Consider the following 20,698-nt stretch of genomic DNA (forward strand, 5'->3'; position numbering starts at 1 on the left):
GTTCACCATGACCTATAAGCGCTGCCAATAGAAGTATGTGTAATTGGAGGACCAAATTACACAGCAAGTGTGACTTAACTATGAGACATTTATGTAGCACTTCTTTCCATTGAAAACAGCTATAATGAGTCCAAGGCAAGATGGTGCTGTGAGTGTACGTCTTGCACTTGCTCCTCACCAGCCACCTTAAATGAGATTTTAAGAGGCACCAGATTACTTGTTTCCCCCCTTTTTGCCTACAGAGAACTCTGGGAACATTACCAAACCCCCTGTGAAACCCCACACACTTTACAGTTCTGGTCCTGGAGCCCTGGCGACTGTTCTGCTGAGGCCACGAGCAACATAGCGGCCGAGGTGGATTGAAGGAGTACCGTGCTGAGTTGGTTGAGAGTGGATTGCATGTGGATGGCTAGTGCATCAGTGAGTCGCTGCAATGGCTTTAACTGAAATTGCACCTATGTCACTCCAATTACTCCAGTGGATTATTGCTACTGGATTATTGCAGCTGACCAGTAGCGGGGTTTTTCTGTGCATGCCGGGGGATGACTGCCAACACAGCACCAGATCGGCATGAATGGGGACAGACACAGACTGATGGAGCGGAGCTAGTTGGGGAGCCCCCCTCTGAGGATAAGAAGACTCCAATTGGAAAATCGAGTGGTGGAATGCACACCAACAGAGAGGCCTGGCTGGGGGTTGGTGGGCAGACCCCTGACTCGCCTTGCAACGACACCTCTGAGAGCGGGAGAAAATCACAGGGCAGCAAAGGTTCAGGATATCTCAGCGGTGGGTCTCTGCTAGAGACGGTTGGGCCTTACATCAGGCCCTGATGACAATCACTGGCCCCTATCAGGAGGCGAAAAGAACGTGCAGTGAGTACAGAGAGGCATACCATAGCCCCCTTTCTACTACTACTATCTGAATATGCTGATCACCAAAATAGTGATGACAACTCCAGAGCCCTCAAATTGACTCTGTTTTCCTTGTGAGCATGGGATTTGGGCTTACCAACTCCGAGATCGTAGACCCCACAATAGAAGAGGAATCAAATAGGCACCGACTTGTGACTACTGCCCATAGCATGCACTGACTCTTATACCCACACATAGACTTTCAAACCTAGAACTCTAATCAATATTATGTACCCCAAAAAGAGATACTACACCGAATTACACTGAAACAAACGGTGCAAAAGGACTTCTGGATCTTCCTGTGGACCTTGCTTTTACAGCTGTCACCACAAGTGGAACTTTACCACAACTCACCAGCGGGGGCAATGATGCTCATGAAAGCAGACCTTTTAGATAGCATAGCTACACTGCGCAAAGAGCTTAAGCTACCCAAATGAACACACTGAGGACAGACCTTGAATCCCTAGGGACCAAAACAATAGCTCCCGAAACTAAAATGGATACAGAGGAAGCATCTACTCAGGACATGGTGCAATAAGGCACCAATTGGAGCTATGCATTCCCAGGCTAAGTGTGAGGAGCTAGAGAATCACTCCTTCAGACAGAAAATCTACATCAGAGGGCTAAAGAAGGGAGCAGAGGGACCCGACCTAGAGGGGTTCTTTAAAGGGCATGTTCTCCACTATCCTGGTAGAGGATAGGGGCCCGCTGAAAACTGTAATAGCCCACAAAGTCGGGCAGTGCAGATCGCCACTCGATAAGTGGCCTAGAGACATCTTAGCTAAACTTCATCACTTTGCCATAAAGGAAGAGATAATAAAAATGTCTCGGAACAAGGTATCACCTTCCAGAACTATTAATGTCAGTTCTAGCTCAATATTTAAGTGGAGAAAACTGTAGAAACGGCAAACATTTTAACCCATCACTGACAAACTTAGAACTGACAATATTAGACCCAAGAACATAATAAAGCGATCCCGCATCAAAATAATACTTTTTCACATCTGGAAAGTGCAACAACATTTAGTTTGAGCTGTGTGTTCTAAGTAGCAAAAATGGTACGAAACAGATTACTTCTATTTTTTACCCCTGTACAAAACATTATATTTTGGCCCATGATTTGCTTAAGAGACAATGCCATCATTCACTATCAAGAGAAAAGCAACATCTAATTGAGAAAAAAGGAGCAATATTTAAAAAGATGCTTAGGAAGCAGTCAGGACAACTGTACTGTGCATTGGTCTGATACCCTAAGACAGTGCTTCCCAAACGTTTCAGAACCACAATCCACTTTTTAGAACAGCAAACTATTGCAACCCACTTAGCTTTTATGGACATGAGAATTGCAATATTTTAAACTAAAGCATCATGTGAGACCACATTTTAATTTACAGACAACACATTTTCCATTGAAACGGCCGCTAGATTTGCATAAACATGCAGCTTTACTGATAAAAACCATATTTCACCTAAATAATAATGCGCGGAAATCAAGTTTCAGTGAATATTTATCCTTTGTGCATCACTACGTCCTGGTCTTAATTTGTTGATCCGATTAAAATATTTGTTTCCATCACTGTTCAGAGTTACAAAAAATCTGCTTACATTTTTTCTTTCCTAACTGCTGAATATGTACAGTTAATTTACAAGTATACAAAAATTGTTTTCTCGATCATTTTTATTGTGTTTTTCATATACAACAGTAAGGTGGGCATACCCACCTTCCGAACCAAATAGTCTCCTTCTGGCGGTATATAACTGATCCCCAACATGTTCGACCATCCCCGATGCCACCACCATGCTTTTGTAGTGAGCGAGAGAAACAGAAGCTTAGTGTACTCCAGCCTCATAACAATCATGCGTCGTAGTTTTGCCACCTATAGGGAGACAGTAGGCTTGGTAACTTAAGGCGGCCTGGACATGTGGGTTCATGTGAAATACTCTAGGATACGGTCCGACATCTTGGTAAATTTGTAGGAGGCATCCTGCATGTCATACGCTATTTTTTTCATTGGCTAAGAGCTGCCAAATTATCTGCAGCCACATAGAGTTATTCGGAATAGCGTCTCTCCCCCAGACACCCAGGATGGTTTGTTTTGCCATCAATAGAAGGTGGGATATCCTTTTCTCCTTAGGGGTGTATAGTAGGTAGGAATACTTCTGAGGCAGCCCCAGTAGGATGGAGGTGGGGTTACTAACCAGGGATCTTCACTCAATATTTACAGTGGTTTTCAGGACCTCCCTCTAGAACCGGTCCAAGCGTTGGCAGGTCCGCAGATATAGTGCCCCGTGCGTCCACTTCCCCTCCAACAGTCTCCCGGTCTGGTGTTGTCCCACACATGAATTTTTGGGGGTGTATAGCACCATGTATACAAGATCTTCTTCAGTAATTCCCTACCCTGTGCATGTCTCCCGAAATTGGTTTTGCATATGTGTATGGCCCTCTCATTGTTTATCATATAGTGCAATGCCCAAGTGCTACTCCAACCTATTTTGTACGCAGACCATGTCTGAGGGGTGTTAAGGAGCAAAACAGTGTAAATTTACATAACTAAATTTCAAAGTGTGGAGAGGTTCTGTAGGAATATCTCAAAATCTGTGAGAGGTCCCGTGGCTGCTGTTTAATGAGGGTTGCAGAACTCTGTGCCGAATTTTCCAGTAATGGGATATCTCGTGCTCCAGGATGCGATACGTGAGTTTGATGTCCTCAAACAGCCAGACGCTGCCATTATAGAACATGTCACTGAGCCGGTAACAGCCACTTTCTATCCATGTTTGAAATTATGATCTCTACACACACGGGGTGAAATCCCTTCCCATGTATCGGAGTGAACAGGGACGAGTATCTACTAACCCCTACGCATCCAAGCAGACAGTCCCATGCTTCAAGGGTGACGCTGGCGACCGGGAACAGGTAGAAATTGCAGCAGCATTACGATCTGTGGAGCCAAAGGACCTCAGCTAGAGGTTGGCAGTCATATTTTGGTCTATAAAGCACCATGGTTTGTCAGTTTCACCCTGAAGCCATTCTACCCCAGATCTCGCCTGCGCAGCCAGAAAGTAGAGGCGAGTATTGGGAACCCCTAACACTCTCTGTTTTGGAAGATGAGTACTCTAATGGGACCTGAGTCTGGGGCATCTATCCGCCCAGATAAATGTTTGGCAAATGATTGTCAACTGGTCCAGTTCTGTACTACATAGGGGTAGGTGGAGTGCCTGGAACATATATAATATCTTAGGGAGGGCAGTCCTTTTGAAGGAGGCAAGTCTCCCAACCTAGAGGGGAGCATGGAAATGCCAGGAAGCAGTAAGGGTCCTGAGTGAGCAAACAAGGTGTTTGAAATTGGGCCTAGCACAGGTATGCAGGTCTGGGGTCAGGTTAACCCCAAAGAATGGCAGCGAACATAGGGTTCATCGGAATGGAGTCTCTAGACACAGCCGCCAGAGCAGGGCATCTCCCCCAAAAACCACCAGCCCCACCGACTTCCCCAGGTTTGATTTTAAGGCCAGCCTATGCACCATACTCTTCCAGCAATGGCAAAAGATTCCATAAGGAGCGCACTGGATCATTCAAAGGCTGACACCTTGAATGTGCCTTGATGGAAGGGAACTCGCCAGATCCTCTAGAGAAGGGGCTACAAGTTTATTGCAAACAACACTGGGGAATGAGGAAAGCCCTGCCAGGTGCCTCTTTGTATCAGGATTTCCTGCGACCTTAGCCTATTCACATTAAACCTGTCTCAAGTGGATGGAAGTGGAGAAAATAAACCTCTATCCAGCCCCAAAGACATGCTCCAAATCCCACCTAACTCACCGTGGACCGCAGCATGGACTAATCAACCCAGTCAAACATCTTCTCCATGTCAAGAGACACAGTACTACCTCCAGGTGGTGCTTGCTCGCTAAGTGTAGAACATGCAGTGCCCGTTTGGTGCTGTCCCTCGTGGAGCAGGACAGGATAAAGCCTGTTTAAACTGCATGTATTAAATTAGGCAAATCGGTCTCCAAGTGCATCTCCAGGACTTTAGCTATTATTTTGGTGTCTAGGTTTAGCAGAGAAATTGAGCAATAGGACTAGCACTGTAGCGGGACTTTGTCTGACAAAATGTGAGAGAGGGCCTCAAACTGTAAGGGGACAAGGAACTGTTAAAACCGTACAAATTAGATTTCCCCTTGCGAAAAATAATACCACAAAGACATACACCATTCAGTCCAATACAATGACTAACCAATTCTGATGCAAGTATTGAGGATAATGTTCAAACAGAACAGTGAGAGAGAATAGACCATTTTTAGGTCGAGCCTAGCGCAGCGCGCATGCGCTGCTCTAGGAGAGGCTTCTTTTAAGCACTCCAAACTTCCCCAAAAGTTATTACATTGCCGATAGGCACCGCAGTACGTAGCAGAGATGACAAACTCGAGGCAGCGTCGGGTCCTCGGCAGCACAGCTATCCTGCATAAGACAGACCTCTCCTGGTCACAAAGGAAGAGAAGCAAAAATCGCACGATTACATCCATTCCAAACCTAGAAGATTTGGTGCACAGGGGGTGGCTTCTTTGTAGGCTGAAGGTGCACAGAGCTATGTAGCCAGCCTTTGCAGCACATTGACCACAGCTACTTCACTTTTATGTAGTTCTTATTACCGGCGGAAAGTCAGTTTCTAAGGATTGCCAAATTTATTATAAAGTGATTTATTCCGGATCACAGTGCGATAAGAAGTTGGCTAGCTGGGATTGTAACTCGCTGCTTCTGCAGGCAATAACGTTATCAACAGACCACACTTTCTCCCGTGAAAAAGATACTTGACATTCAAGTCACCTGGAAACTGGTTTAGATCTGGGGGCTTACTGGGAGCAGAAGTGTAAGCACGTGCAGGATTTTTGTCTGTGAAAAGGACAGGGGGAGGCGAACAGGGGTGTCCCTCCCCTCAGGGGAAGCAGTCAAATTCCTAAAAAAAATCTGGGTAAGACGTCACATTATTTTTTCTAAATTCAATGCCTAACGTAATCAAACTACATCAAACTGCACTCCGTGTATTTTATGTATTGTCTACATTCCTGAATGTGGCTGTCGAGCACACTGAAGCATGGAGGGTCTGTGTCCAAGGACGTCACGCAGGTTTTTGCAGCCCCCTGCTTTGCAGGGAGGGGGAGACCATTCGGGGGGACTCTACTGAGACCAAGCCCAAAGAATATTGGTGAGGAATGGGAAACTCAGGAGCCCCTCCTTACAGGGGGCGGGGGTTGCTGACCAGTGATGTCAACTCACTAAAGGCCAAGGGGATATGTGACAGTGTGTGTTTGAAAAGACCACAAATGCTGCCAGAACAAAAACATTTGAATGACCCTTTTATTGTTCATTCTCATTATAAACTGTTACGAGATTTATTAATGGGGGCGCTGCAGTGCTTCCTACACCCCTAACTTCAGTGCCACGGGTGGGTCTGCGCATCCTGATGTCTGTGCCTCCCTACCCCTCACCCACATTTCCCATCAGCTTGTGCCCTGATACCAGAATCTTTGCCCCGCCCACATCTTGCCATGGCCATCTTGGCGCGTGTGGGCACCAAAGAGAAGAGCAGGTGACGTAGGTCATATCAGAAAAGGGATAGAAGTGAGCTCGCGCTAGGTTACTCAGCACCTGAAGTAGTAGCTTAATGTGTGGAGAGTTACTGCGCAGGTACCCGCTGATCTGCCTAGTGTATCAAGAAACTGAGTTGCCAGAACTTAAAACAAGCATTGTCAAAGCCAGTAGGTCTGGTGTTAACTGCCAACAGGTCTCACTCAACCTTTCATCCTTCCAAAGTCGATGCTTTGAGTTGGGTAGCAATAAAGATCTGTTATTTTAGCTTCACAATGCCCCAAAGTGTGAAGGTGTGCTTTCCAGGTACATATGTTTGTTCAAGTAAATTTTCTAACACAAATCTGAGGTAGATCGAGATGACACTTGTAGGCTTGTAAGAGGCTTCTGGCAGGTAGAAGCACTGACCATTGTGCTGTGCTTGCATGATTTTTTTAATAGGGCCGTTCAGTTGTACACGCTGCTATACAACATAGCTTAAAGACATTGGCAGAGCCATTTGCAGTGGCTAAACACTTATAAGGACCCAAAGGCAAGACCTATTGTCTATGCCAATGCTTGTTGTTGTCTTGAAGGGATGGTCCGTGTGGTCCCTCTCCGTGCGGAGGAGATCCTCATAGTCGGAGTGGTCCCAGCTCCCTAATTCTTTTGAGGCAGTTCACCCCTCTGATAAAGACTTCCCATATAACTGCCTTCAGGGCATCCCATAACACCGGTGGAGGTAGCTCGCCCAATGTAGTTGAAGTGCAAGTATTCCCATATAGCCGTCTTCACCTTATGCCTTACCACTGGGTCTCCCGCAGGAGGGAGTCATTCAGTCTCCAGGCGCTCCACCTGAGCTCCTGGGGTGAGGCTGGTCAAGACAGTACAAATATTCAGACATGCGTGGGTGTCGATAGTGCCAGGCGTTGGTCAGGCCCAGTTTCATGAGGAGCGCTTGGCCCATTGCTGACAGTGTAGGTGTGCCCCCCCACCCTACGTTGGGATTTGCCCAATGTGGAGTGCATAACACGGTCTGTAGTGGATTGTCTGTGACTCCAACAAGCTTTTGGATAACAGGGAGTAGAAATGCATCCTACCCGGTATGCGGGCAATAAATGGTAACTATCGCTATTTGTGTTCCCTGCCATTTCCCACTACAACCAGCCCGCGACCTTGCTCATCTACCAGGACCTGTTGCTCACCAAAATTTGTGGTGTTCCTAATGAGAATTGTGACTCCCGCCTTCTCAGGTGGGGCAGCGGTGTGGTACGGGAGCAGAAAGGCTGTGGAGCGAAGTAGTTGAATATCGCCTTTAAGCAGGTGGGTCTCCTGCAGTAGGCATACATCCGTCGGATCGCTCTAGTTCACCCAGAATACTCAGGTGTTTTGTGTGGCTATTGAGGCCCGGACATTATATGTCACATGTGATGCCTGCATGGGGAGTATCATAGGATGGGTTCCTGCTCTGCGTCTCTCTATGATTAGTGGGCTGAGGTACTGCCTGAGATAGGATAAAAGTGGGTGGTGGCTTACCCCCTTGTATTCCCGGACCAAATCAAGGTAACCAGTAAGACAACTAAGGGAACCTACGTGCAATAAATAGAGGTAAAGGTGTCACCTCAGAGGACTCCAGCATCCCTGGGGATCCCCCCCAAGATGAGCAGGCCCAACAGCCTCCTGGCTGCTTCCAGTGACATGGGGGGATCTAGCTTTTCCTTCCCACTAAAAAATGATCCAGAAGGGGTGCCCCCATCAATACTTGACCTCTCTTGCTCTTAAGATGTCCGTGATGGGTCTGAAGGACTTGCATTTTGAAAGTGAGAGCTGAGACAAATCCTGGAAGAGGGAGAGCGAGGCTCCCTTGTAAGATATCCTACCTCTGACCCTGTTCTTAGCCATGACAGCTTCCTCATCCTCAAAGAAAAGTACACCCTTGTGAGGACATCTGGGGGCACGCCTCTGATAGATCGTCCAGTGGTGACCCTGTGCATTCTTTCGATTCGGACAAGAGGGTAATCCGGGTCCTCCAATATAGTAGAGAATAGGTACTGGGTATATGAGGTGAAGTCTTTGGGGTGGACATCCGACGGGGTTCCTCTAATGTGAGCATTGTTCCATCGTGACCTTTTCTCTAGGCCTTCCCACTTGTCTGTGAGTATTGCATATTGCTGTTCTAGGCTTAGCATTCGTTGTTGGAGTTTGTCGTAATCATCCGCCTGATCATAGAGGCCCTTCTCAACCTCCTCTACCCTGGAGCCCAGTTCCAATTTCTCTCTGCGCACCTCCTGGAGATCACCATGTAAGTCTGATTTGATATGAAGTATCTCATCCTTGAGGTCCTGAAAAGCTGCAAGAAAGAAGTCCCTAGTGACACCCTGATCTCTGTTCTGCCGTGCCAGTGTTATGTTTTCTGGTTCGGCTTAGTGGCTTAGAGTCTTGAACTGAGCAGCATGCTGAAATATACTCTTTACAGAGATGTCCTTCTTACCTCTTACCCCAGTCATGGCTCGACTTGCAAGGGGCAATTTGTGAAGTGGTTTCCTAGTTGCAAAGGAGCCCTAGAATAGGAATTACTGGGCCGTCCACAAGTGCCAGGAATCCGAGAGGAGTTCCGCCGAGCTATTCAGTGAACTCATCCATCCAGGCTGCAGGCAGCGAGCGAGACCGTAACACGGGGGGTAACCCACTGACCCGAAGTCCAATGAGGGCGAGTCCCTTTCTCTCACCGAGTAGAAAAGGTGCAGTTTGTGCTGTCCTGCAATGGGCCCCTCCAATGTACCCGGGGCGCATCTCGGCTAAGCGTACTATTCTGCGACAAGGTGGTCAGCACCCCCAAGTCGTCCTCCCCCCCCCAAGTTCCCAATCTCCCCGGGCCGGCTCACACCACCACTGCTCCCCCGGTTGCTCAAATATACTACCAGCTGTTCCTGTCGGCTCCCGTCCGCAGCCCCCTCTCCAAGCTGCCTTGCAGACAATTCCAACCACATGGTCAGGCTGTGTCTCACGGCAGGGGCCGTTTGGGTCTCCGTTACTGGAAAGTCCCAGCCCTGCATAGTCCGACATCCTTCTCTGGTCTGATGCCAGAATCTTTCGTAGGCCCGCTGTAGCTAATGGAGGGTTGGGCTCACACTGCTCCTGGTTCGCCGACTCCACTCTCAAGCCGCAGCTCTGTCACTTGCTCCACTCCTGCTCTGCTTACTGGGGCACCAGAGGCAGATTATGGTGGGTCTCAGCGTACCCACATTCTGCGGTACTGTTGCAACCCTCAGTCGGCTCCTCTCCGCACCCCGCAACCAATGCACTAGCAGGCCCTGACCAGCTGTGTGTGCGGGGTTCAATTTCACCTCACACCGGGCCCCGGTGCATCAGGATGGGGTAAATGGGGATCCCTAGCCAGAGCTGTGGAATCAAGAGCCCGCCATGTTCTGCACCTGGTCAAGCCCCCCAGGTATTTACATTTTGTTGTGTTACAAAAAAATACATAATGCAGCCTTTCCTTTCACAGTCTCTGTACCCCAGCAATATTGTCAGATAATTCACTTTTCTTTTTCTTCTCTGACTGCAAAGTGAGAGGAGTCAGTAAACACCAATCCCCATGTTAAAAATATAAGCAACAGTGTGCCAGAAAACATAGCCTGACATTTGACCCCTTTGTCTTTGAAGCACAGCAGAAAAGATAAATATAGCATTTAAAGGCATCTTTATTTATTGCTTGGACTTTCGCAATCCTATAAAAATCATCCTGTGACGCGACTGACCCACAGTTTGGGAAACACTACTCCAAGACCTTTATTTCAGTGACTAGGTCCATTCTATGGCAAAACTAAGTAGGAGGTTGCATCTTCAGACTAACTCTTTCAAGTGAGTAACAGGAACACAAGTAACCCAAGACCGGTTATGCAGTGCTCACTGTGCCGCTGGAATCCAGCTATACCTGTCTGATGAGCTCATAAGGACGAAACTGGTCCTGGGTTGCTTGTGTTCTGGTTCAGGGAAGACCTGGTATGGCGGTTTGGCCTGGAGTGCTCCCATTGGATCAGGCCCAATACGGATTTGCATATGGCTGTGTCCAAACTGAATGGACATGGTGAGTCAAAAGTGATGGATTGGGATGTGGCTCGAGCGATTGCCATTGGCTGAGATTAATATAAGCGTTCCTTCTATAATGAGTTTGCCACAACATGGGTCCCATGCTCACTGTGCCACTGTAATCAAGCTGTACCTGGCTGATGAGCCCATAATAAGGCTGAAACCGGTCGCTGGTTGCTTGTGTTCTGATTCAGGGAGGACCTGGCCTGGCAGTTCTATTCTTTGTACTGCTGTTCAAAGATTATGTAGCCTCCAACACTGCTGGGAAAAGACCACTTTCAACTATGTCATCAAGAACAACATAGTGGTGTTCTGTTTCGAGTGGGATAACCTTTAAAATGTGAAGATATATGTGTAAATCCCTAGTTTTCACAAACCGATTTAAGAGTAAGACTAAACATAATGTAAATGTTGTCATACATATGTGGGCTGAGAAGGTAAGAAAGGAAAAACAGCAGAATACTGTATATATTTTCCAATATATCTCAAAGGAACTTCCAAGATATTTACATATGGCTCTTTGCCCTGAAAAAAGACGTTCGTATCTGAGGGTTTGATTTGGTCATGTAAATGTTCTACAGCGGACAGGGGCCTGGGCTGGAATTAAAAGGGAAGAACGCATATGCCTCCTCTGTTCTAATGACTCAAAGACTATCCCCTAGCAGTGAAGGTTTGTCTTTCAGGCTTCTAGACTGCAATGCTAAATTGATGTTCCCTCCCTCCAGAAAACCTTGCCAGGTTGAAGCAAGAGGCATTGGAATTGGTGAGAAACTTGCATGGGTTTGCTGCTTTATCACATTTCCCACCTGTAATGTCACAGAAATTGACTATTCTTTAAACATGGATTGCACGTCCGTACCCCCTCCCATGCACTATATGAGGGTATGATGACATGATGATGATCATGGTATGATCTCCAACAGAAACAATTGTTTAATTTGGTCAGTGTGTTTTTCTCTGCCATACAATTGCTTTTTTCATTTTAGGTAAGTATTAGTATTGAAAAATCCAAAAGAAATGTCAATTTCTCACTTTGTGCTTTTCACTCATAGGTGGGAGGAATTAATGAAGTGGAAAAGGTGATACCTCTGACAAAACTGGAGCCAAGTTTCTCGCCGAACCAGGTACTCAAGAAGGAAACAGAGTGGGTTTAATCAAATGTTTGTGGTCGGCCCTTTAAAAATGCATCAGTAAGGAGAGAACTAAGCCTTAATCATAGGAAGCTTGTTTATTAAGGTTGGGTCAAGTATAAATAAATGTAACACTTCCTAGCTTTCATAATAGGATGTTTCAATTATACTAAGGAGATGGAGGCGAGGATTATGCTCTACTTTGTCAACTTTATTAAACTCCACTAGCTTTTAACACTTAAGAAACTCCCTTTCCCATGAACCAACGGAAAAGGAAACCTTCAACCATTCAAAGAGAACAATAACCCAAAAGTGTCAATATCTTCCTCTAAGGCCCCTGTTTCTTCATACGATAGTGGCTCAAGAATCCAGTATCTTTACTCCAGCTTGAAACAAAAAACGTATGTCCACAACCCATATCAGTCAATGATATCATTATGACAGATTATTTAGCATCAATTACTGATTATTCAATCTTAGTTAACGACACAGTTTAAGCTTAACATATCATACCCAAGAAGAAACACCACTACTTATAGATTACGGAAAATTCCTCTATGTATACTAAATACAATATGCAGATAGCCCCTATAAAATCAAGGGTAGAGAATGGTCTCTTGATACCTCGGATGGGACTAATCATCACCTCCATGTCCTTAATAGAATTTAAACTTTCCGTTACAAAAACTAGGACATTTTGCATTCTATGTGAGCACCGGAGGCGAGGATTATGCTCGTTTAAACCTTATCTACCACCAGAGGTGTCATATCCAGGAATAGCGTCAAGTAAAACATCTTAAACATGGATCCTGAAAGCCAGTCCGCCGCATTGATTATGTCTTACAGCCTTGTTCCTAAAGAGAAGGCTTTAAACGCCATGGCGCCTCTCACATAGTGGGCTCTGAACTGTGGCACATCAATGCCTGCTTCCAACATTGTCTATCGGACCTACCTAGCAATGGTCGGGGAGAAAATGACCTTGAAAGGTTTCCTAAGGGATATGAGGAGTTAACACTCCCTTGGAGGCCTTAACTCATCAGTCATATTTTCATAAGCCTTGAGGCAGCGCAATACACACAATTTGTACATTGTGACCAGTCCTACGAGGATACGGGCAATAGTAACCTGAATCGGGACCCCGGGGGACATGAGTCTACACTAGGCAGCCGTACTAGTGATGTATCAGATCATGCCCTCTCAGTCATTCACAGCCGCTTATAGGCCAGCCAGGAGGTATGAGGTTGTCGCAACCTGGAAGCAAGGATAGAAGCGTCTAGAGACGGAGAGGAGCATCAGCGCAGGGAGAACAAGCGGAACAGGATGCCGGAAGGCGGAACGAGGATCAAAGAGGAAGAGGACACGAGTATCAAAGAGACGGACGGACTGGCCGTAACACCTGAAGCAGAACAGCGGCAGTGGACAGAGGAACTCGACCAGACCCCAGGGTAAGGCGATAAGAACAAAACTGCCGTGTTTCAAGAACCAAGTCACAGTGTCAGGCAAGTACTGGGAAAGGGCCCTCACCAGTCTCTTGGGCACAGGTGTGGGGTGCACTAATGGGGTTTTGAGGGTGGGATGGGAGTCGCAAAGGCGGCAGATGGTCGGCACCTGTCCGCTCAGACTCGGTGAGCACACCACTTCTTAAGGGAAGTTAGGGGAGCACGGATAAATGATTATTCGGACAGGCAAGGAAGGCTCCTTTTTCATCCTTTTCTTTATGCCTGATCTACTTGAGAGAAAAAAAGTAGTCAAGTGAGCGACCCCTGCACTATACCCACTAAATCTTTCAACTAACCTGTACGGTGTGGTGGCAGTTATGTGAACCATAAAAGGACTGTTATCTAATGGTCTCTCCTGTGTATGTTTTCCCTGAGGGCCATACCAGGGGTACCAGGAAGGAGAAGACGCCATCCACCAATAACCAACCAGGAGGACAAAACAAGAGCGTGGCGATGGCCACAACATTCCCTATCTCTGTTAGGCCAATTATTACCTCCACTGTAAAAGTGACAATAAACCTTGTCCTACGACATCCATCTGGCCTGTGTCATCATTGTAACCCGGTTACAGGCATCTTGTCACAAGCTGGGTAAGAAACCACATTGGAGTTAGACTTTGTCCTTCTGGAAATGTGGAATGTAACCCATTCTTGGATAAATACTCTACCTCAGATGTCCAAAGCTTGAACATCCGAGACTCTACGGCATAAAATTAGACATAACATCATAGCCATCTTACCTGACAGTTCCTTGCGAAATAGATACTCATTATTCTGCCACAATAGAAACAAATTCAGAACTCTATTGGTGTCCCCTAAGGAGGAGTATTTTGGCTTTGTGGAAAGAGACAGCTAGATACCACTCATTAATTTACTCATCACTGGATAGCCCTCCAAAGGAATAGGACCTGCTAAAATGGCTGACCTGAAGGAGTTAACTATCCTAAATGCAAGGCCTTCCGATGCTATGGAAGATCAGAAGTTCATGACGTGGACAATATCGGACCGCAGTGGATCTACACCATTATACAGGCACCAATACACCCATCCTTTTTGTCTTGGCGACATTTTTTTGGCAGTTTCCTGACACTCACAATACAAAATCAGTGGAATAAATATTCCGAACTCACAAAGGAGGTCAGTCTTATTACAAGGAATATTGGTGATGTAACATATTCTGTAAAACACACTACAGAACAACCAGTCAGCAAACCCATCCCTCTCCCCCACCACAAAGGTTGGTCTGAAGGTAGCAATCCTATCATCTACTCAAAAGTGAGCAGCTGCATGGGTCATTCATCTCTGGAGATGGCACTGTTAAGTAAGGGAAGCAAGGTGGAGGTAATTATGTCCCGTTATCTCCCTGGGCATTTGCAGTGGAAGCAGTCTCTGAACACTCAGCCCCAGGTTGCGGCTCCTCTATTAATGCAACCCATGCACGGGCTACCTCCTGTGAGCATTGTCCCCTCTTGGCCTCTCGGAGCAAGGTCGCACCATCATACTCAGCCAATTTCTGCAACTCCCCTGTCCATTTGGAAACGTGAGAGCTCAGCATGTTTTTTCAATTAACTGATCTGTTGTTTTACCAGAATCAACTCTAGGTCTATAAACCTTGTGGTAACTTTCTTTTTAGCCGGCCTCGGTAACATCTCCGAGAGGCAGGCCGCAAGATCCACAGGTAGTGCGATCTCCGTGACTTCTGAAATCCGGGCCATAGCCCCATCCAGAACTCCTTGACCTGAGGACAGCTCCATGCCATATGGTATATGTCAACATCTGCCAGGTTGCTGCAAGGCCACTACGAGCCAGCTCCAGAGAAAAATGTGTTAATTCTTGCAGGGGTGAGGTACACTCTATGCAGGTAATAAAAATTAACTAATTTGAAATTAGCATTTCAGGAAAACCGGGGATATCTCAGCTAGGATTTTAACACAGTCCATGTCCCCGATAGGAATTCAAGTATCTGCCGCCTAGGTGTCTTTCAGGGCAGTAAGAGGAATGCCTGTGTCCGCCAAGAAGGACGCTTTTTGTCTACTGGAGGATATGGACAAGACAAGGCAGCCCTGTAGAGAGGGTGCTCTTTCTGCCCCTGTTACTATTGTCGCTGTAGCAGCGCAGTGACCGTACCATAGAAGAGGAAGTGACTCGTGCCAAATCATAAGTCTTCTGCAGGTCCTCAAATGGCCGCAGAATCCTGGAGTCATACATATTGCCGAGTATCATCAGCCCCAAAGCCGCCCACTCTACCAATCTGTGAGCCACCTCCTCCGGTAGAAAGCGTGCTAGTCACCGGAGGGGCAACCTGAGGGCATTGAGGACAGTCATACCCGCTTTCTGTAAGCACCACACCCAGCAGTGTTTTGCCACTGGCTGCTGCATACAGGGCTCCACCCGGTCCTTTTTCAGCTCCAGCAAGAGCTGCATTAACCAAGGCAGTGCCGGCATGCCCCCCAACCACAAACAGGCAACCCATAGTTCAGCATCTACCAACCTGGACACCCACTGTGGCTGGGCCACCAGATAGTATGCCTCAAAATCGGGGACAGCCTGCCCTATATCCTGAGCTTTACGCTGAAGCTTCACTAAGGCGGCCCATTCCCCAGATAAGATCCACAAGCATGAATTTGGAATGGATGATCACAACAGGGCGTGTGGCAAAATAGTATAAAAATTGAGGCAGCGCAATCATCTTGACGATAGCTATTCGCCCTGCCACAGAGATAAGAGTTTTTCATAAGTGCATCGATCCACGGAGCGCCTACATTGCCCTGCTAGGGTTAATTTCCAGCAAGGCAGTCTCAGTTCGGTACAGCTGCACAACTAGATATCGAAAGGTGGTAGTCTCTCATTGTAACTCTCCAAGCAAGGGTGGGACGTCTGAGGTCTCCTGCAGTGGATACTGACTGTTTTTAGGTCTCGCCTAGCTATTGCGTTTACGCAATCGCTATGCGAGACTCTAGTAAGAGGGGCATTTCAAAGTGCTCCCAAAAGTGGATTGCATGGAGAGCACGCGCACAATCACGTGCATCGTGCCGCCATGCAATCCGTTTGGGGAAGCGCTTCAGCCCACTGGTGCCCTCGGCATCATACTTCAAAGGGTCCGCTCCCCCGCCTGGAATTCGCTCCCCCGCCAAGCGCGCGCGCCACGCTCTGCCAATTAAGCAAACATTTGGACATGGAGGAGGTTGCTTCTGGGTCAGTCAGTGGGGGAATGTCACTCTTTACCAAAAGATGAATTATAACCCCCCCCACCCTCCTCTTCCCACCAACCAACAAACCCGCATATTCTCCTGTCGCACCGATGCTATGATGGGAACCGGTGACGAATCAGCAAAATATGCATTCTGACATATGCCTGTAAAAGCGCATATGATTAGACAGCAACACCTGTTATTAATATTTTTTCCCTTCACATATAGCGCACTGTTCTCGTTCCGTAAAAAGAGCGCTAATACCACAGGTGCAGCTATGCTGTAGAAATCTGTTTAAAAAATGTACGTATTGGAAGCCAAAGTATTTTGGAAATACACAGTATATCGACAATTGGGGTTTTCAAGAACATTGTCGGATTACATTTGCGCAGTTTTATATAGCGCGAACTTGGCCCGAGGGAACTGAAGCGCTTTACATGAGAACCAGTTCAGATTCATACGGATTTAGGGGTACACACAGAAATGACGATGAGCTGTGGTTGGTTTTAATACAGAGGGCGCGACAGTATAATAGCTAGATGAAAGGACAGACTTTTTAAAATATATTTAAAGCGCATCGTGCAGCAGGGGGCTCAGGCTGCCTCCCAGCGCTGAGGGTGGTTCAGAAGTGCACGTGCTGGAAAATATCATGAGTTGGCCGCAGGTCCTTGCCCTTCAGCCATTAAAGTCACTGGTATTCAAGGCAGCAGCCGTTTGGGTAATGGAAATTAATAGTTGACTCTTCAAAGTCAATAGTTTTTGGTGCCCGAAGGGGTGTAAAAATCGTGTTTTCGAACTATCGTTACGGTGCTACTGAGTCGCTTTACTTTTTATGCCATAAATTAATTCCTTTTTAGGAGAGCAAAATATTGGGGAACCATTTTGGACAACGCAACGGCGTTTTAAATAACAATAAAAGTAACGTTGTTACAGCGCTCCATTCCACTCTTTTCCCGTTTCAGAGCACTTTAAATACCGCATATCACAATGAACCGATTAAATAGTTCTCAGTTTGCCGACCAAGGAAGGATGAAAGGACAAGTTGACCTTGCCCCACGTCAAGCTCTGTAGTGTAGCGTTCTAGTCTTCGCGTGTGCGCGATGACGTAGGACGCGGTGGCCATCTTAGATTCCGGCAGAGAGATCGCAGAGCTGCGGTGCGGATCGGACGTCTCCCGGCGCTCTCCTTAATGTATTGTAATACAAGTAAATAAATACAGTATATACACGCAATTGCCTGTGCTGGAGTCATTACCCCTGGTGGGGATTTAGAACATTACAACTGGCGACGAGACTGGGACCTGGAGCATAGATCGACTACCAGGCCGGAACAAGTACCCACGTGGGCAGCAAACCAGTAACCGAAGAAGCACTAACCACCAAGCAGGCACATACAGTAAGGAGAGCGCGGCAGAGGGGAAGGCAGGAATACAAAAGGCACAAAGTGCAGTGCAGAAGGACCAAAGTATACAACAGATAACGCACTGACCAGGGCGGAAGTACAGTGGACACACACACCCTCAGCCCAAGCTAGGGATAACGGACAGAGCCACTGCGCTAGAAGGACAAAGCCCAAATAAAGTAAAACAGTAGGCCAAGACAACGACAGGGTTGCGCTGAGGCCTGTGCCCCTGTTCGACAAAAGCAGACGGACAGCCGAAGGCCCTGGTGGAGCAAGTAGGGCATAGACAAGGAGGTGGAGCAGAGGGGCAACAGAGTCCCCCACGCACAACAAGGCAAAGTGCGCCAGGTAGCCCAAGGGGTGAAGAAGGGGCACAGGGAGGAAGAGTGAACATGTGTGCCCAACCGTCCTCACTCACGACACCCATTCCATTCCTGCCGAAACCAGGAGACCTGCACGACGAATTCATAAAGGATCAGATTGTAATGCACACAACAAATGCGACGATACAGGACAAGCTGTGGGTAAATGGTGAGGCGACATTGAAGGAAGTGATAGCTATGGTTAAGAAGGCAGTGTTGTCAAAGAGATGCGCGGAGGCGGCAAAAAGAGAAACAACGGCCAGACCCATGGTGAACAAAGTCACCGAAGTGGAACCACTGGAAAAGAACAAAGGATCGATGGGAGACATGAGAAACCAGGCAAAATGGACGCCCAAGACGGCACCGGCAAAGAAACCGAGCAATGATGGCAAAAACACGTGCTACCGGTGTGGCAGTCTGTCTCATCCAGCCTATGACAAAAGGTGTCCTGCGTTCCGAGCGAAATGCATGTTTTGTGATATAATAGGACATTATGAGAAAGTGTGCCGCAGGAAACAAAAGAGAACAACAGTCAAGTTTGTGATGCAGGAAACGGAAGGGGACGATGAAGAGGAAGAAGACGACGATGGAGTGTTGTGCATCGAAGAACACATACTGGGAATAGACAGCAACCGTCCCAAGAAACCCCAGTGTGATTTGGTAATAGGAGGAATACCGATAAAGATGGTAGCGGATTCAGGATCTCCGTACACCATAATACAAAAGACGGTATGGGAGGAACACTTCCAAGACCACCTAGGGAAGCACCTGGAACCTCCGGATATCCACCCAGTCACATTTACGGGAGACCCTATCCCCATGGTGGGGTTCAGAAGCTTGAAGTTTGAGTTCAAGGAACAGACCGCGACATGCAAGCTGTATGTAGCAGAGAAAGGCCCTTCGGTGCTAGGATGGGTCGACCAGGGAGACCTAGGAATACAACTGAGGCATCACGCAAGTCTTGATGACAAGTGAAGAACAACGACCAGTAACAGGTGAACTGAAGGAAGAATTCCCCACAGTGTTCGGGGGCAAGGTTGGGAAGTTAACGAAGTTCACGCACAGAATAGAACTCCGAGCGGAAGCAAAACCGGTGTGTCACAAAGTAAGGAACATTCCGATGGCAATTAGAGAAAAAGTACAACTGGAGTTACGCAGACTAGAGGAAAATGGCATCATAGAACCAATCTCCAGCGCAGAATGGTTGGCCCCTTTGGTGGTAGCGATGAAACCGAATGGCAAGGTGCGTCTATGCGTGGACTTGAGAGAATTGAACAAGAACATAATAGTAGAAAAATTCCCTCTACCAAGAATAGATGAGATGCTGGCCATGACCAAAGAAGTGAAATGGTTCTCGACGATTGACCTCACATCAGCATACCACCAGATAGCCCTACACCACACAAGCAGAAAACTGACGTCGTTCATAACCCCGTTCGGATGCTACCAATTTCGCAGGATGCCGTTCGGGCTAGCTTCAGCAGCGGCGGTATTCCAGAAACTCATGCACAGACTCTTCAAAGAAGTAGAGGGAGTCCAATACTTTCAAGATGACATCTTGGTAATGGGGAAGAACAAAGCAGACCATGATGCCAAGCTGTCAATGGTCTTACATGTATTGGAACGCAATGGGCTCACAGCAGAGTGGGACAAATGTCGGTTTGGGATGAAGACAGTTACGTACCTGGGGCATGAGATCAGCGACCAGGGTATCACACCTAAACAATCCAACATCAAGGCCATATGGGATGCGCCATCCCCGAAGACCAAGGAAGAAGTCAGATCATTCCTAGGCATGGCCGAATTCTACAGCAAATTCGTGCCCCACTTTGCTACCAAGACGCACCACCTACGTCAACTCCTAAGGGATAAAACAATCTTCAAATAGACTGAAGAAACCCAGGGAGAGTTTCAGAAGATCAAGACGGACATCAGCACAGCGGTCCCCTTGAGTGATTATGATCAACGAGCCAAGTCAGTGTTGACGACGGACGCGAGCGAAAGAGGCCTAGGTGCAGTCTTGATGCAAGAAACTAAGGAAGGGGAACTAAACACCCTCAGCTTCGCATCCAGAGCCTTATCGGCCACGGAACAAAAGTACAGCGTGATAGAAAAGGAAATGTTGGCAACAGTATGGGCAATGGAGAAGTTCCGACAATTCTTATGGGGCACAAGATTCAGGATCAGGACCGACCACAAACCTCTGGTCAAAGTCCTCACATCATCAGGACATGCCCATGCGACCCCGCACATAGCGAAAATGACCTTGAAATTACTGGACTACAGGTACGATGTAGAACACATCCCAGGGGCCCGAAACAAAGTAGCCGACTACCTCAGTCGTGTCGCCGCCATGGAAGAACCTCCGGGGGATGCGGAGGAGGATGGCCTCAGAGTGGCATTCACGGAGGACCATGAAGGGGTAATAAGCGAACAGGAGTGGAAGGAAGTGTACAAGGCGGATACGGACATCGCGGAGGTTAAAAAGTACACCCTGGAGGGCTGGCCCGAAAAGAGACACATGGGGACCTCGCTCAGAAAGTTCTTCGAAGT

The 20,698-nt window shown here is 47.3% G+C and overlaps 1 protein-coding gene across 1 annotated transcript in view; it reads left to right on the forward strand.

The window, feature by feature from the left end:
* SERPINF2 (serpin family F member 2) overlaps nt 1-20,698 on the forward strand; it is a 248,280-nt gene that overhangs the window by 58,641 nt on the left and 168,941 nt on the right. The window contains exon 4 of the mRNA XM_085649072.1: nt 11,616-11,687. Coding sequence (XP_085505198.1) covers nt 11,616-11,687 — 72 coding nt within the window. The remainder of the gene's footprint in view (nt 1-11,615; nt 11,688-20,698) is intronic.

The sequence above is a fragment of the Triturus cristatus genome, chromosome 3_2 (assembly GCF_964204655.1).
Source record: "Triturus cristatus chromosome 3_2, aTriCri1.1, whole genome shotgun sequence".
Lineage (NCBI taxonomy): Eukaryota > Metazoa > Chordata > Amphibia > Caudata > Salamandridae > Triturus > Triturus cristatus.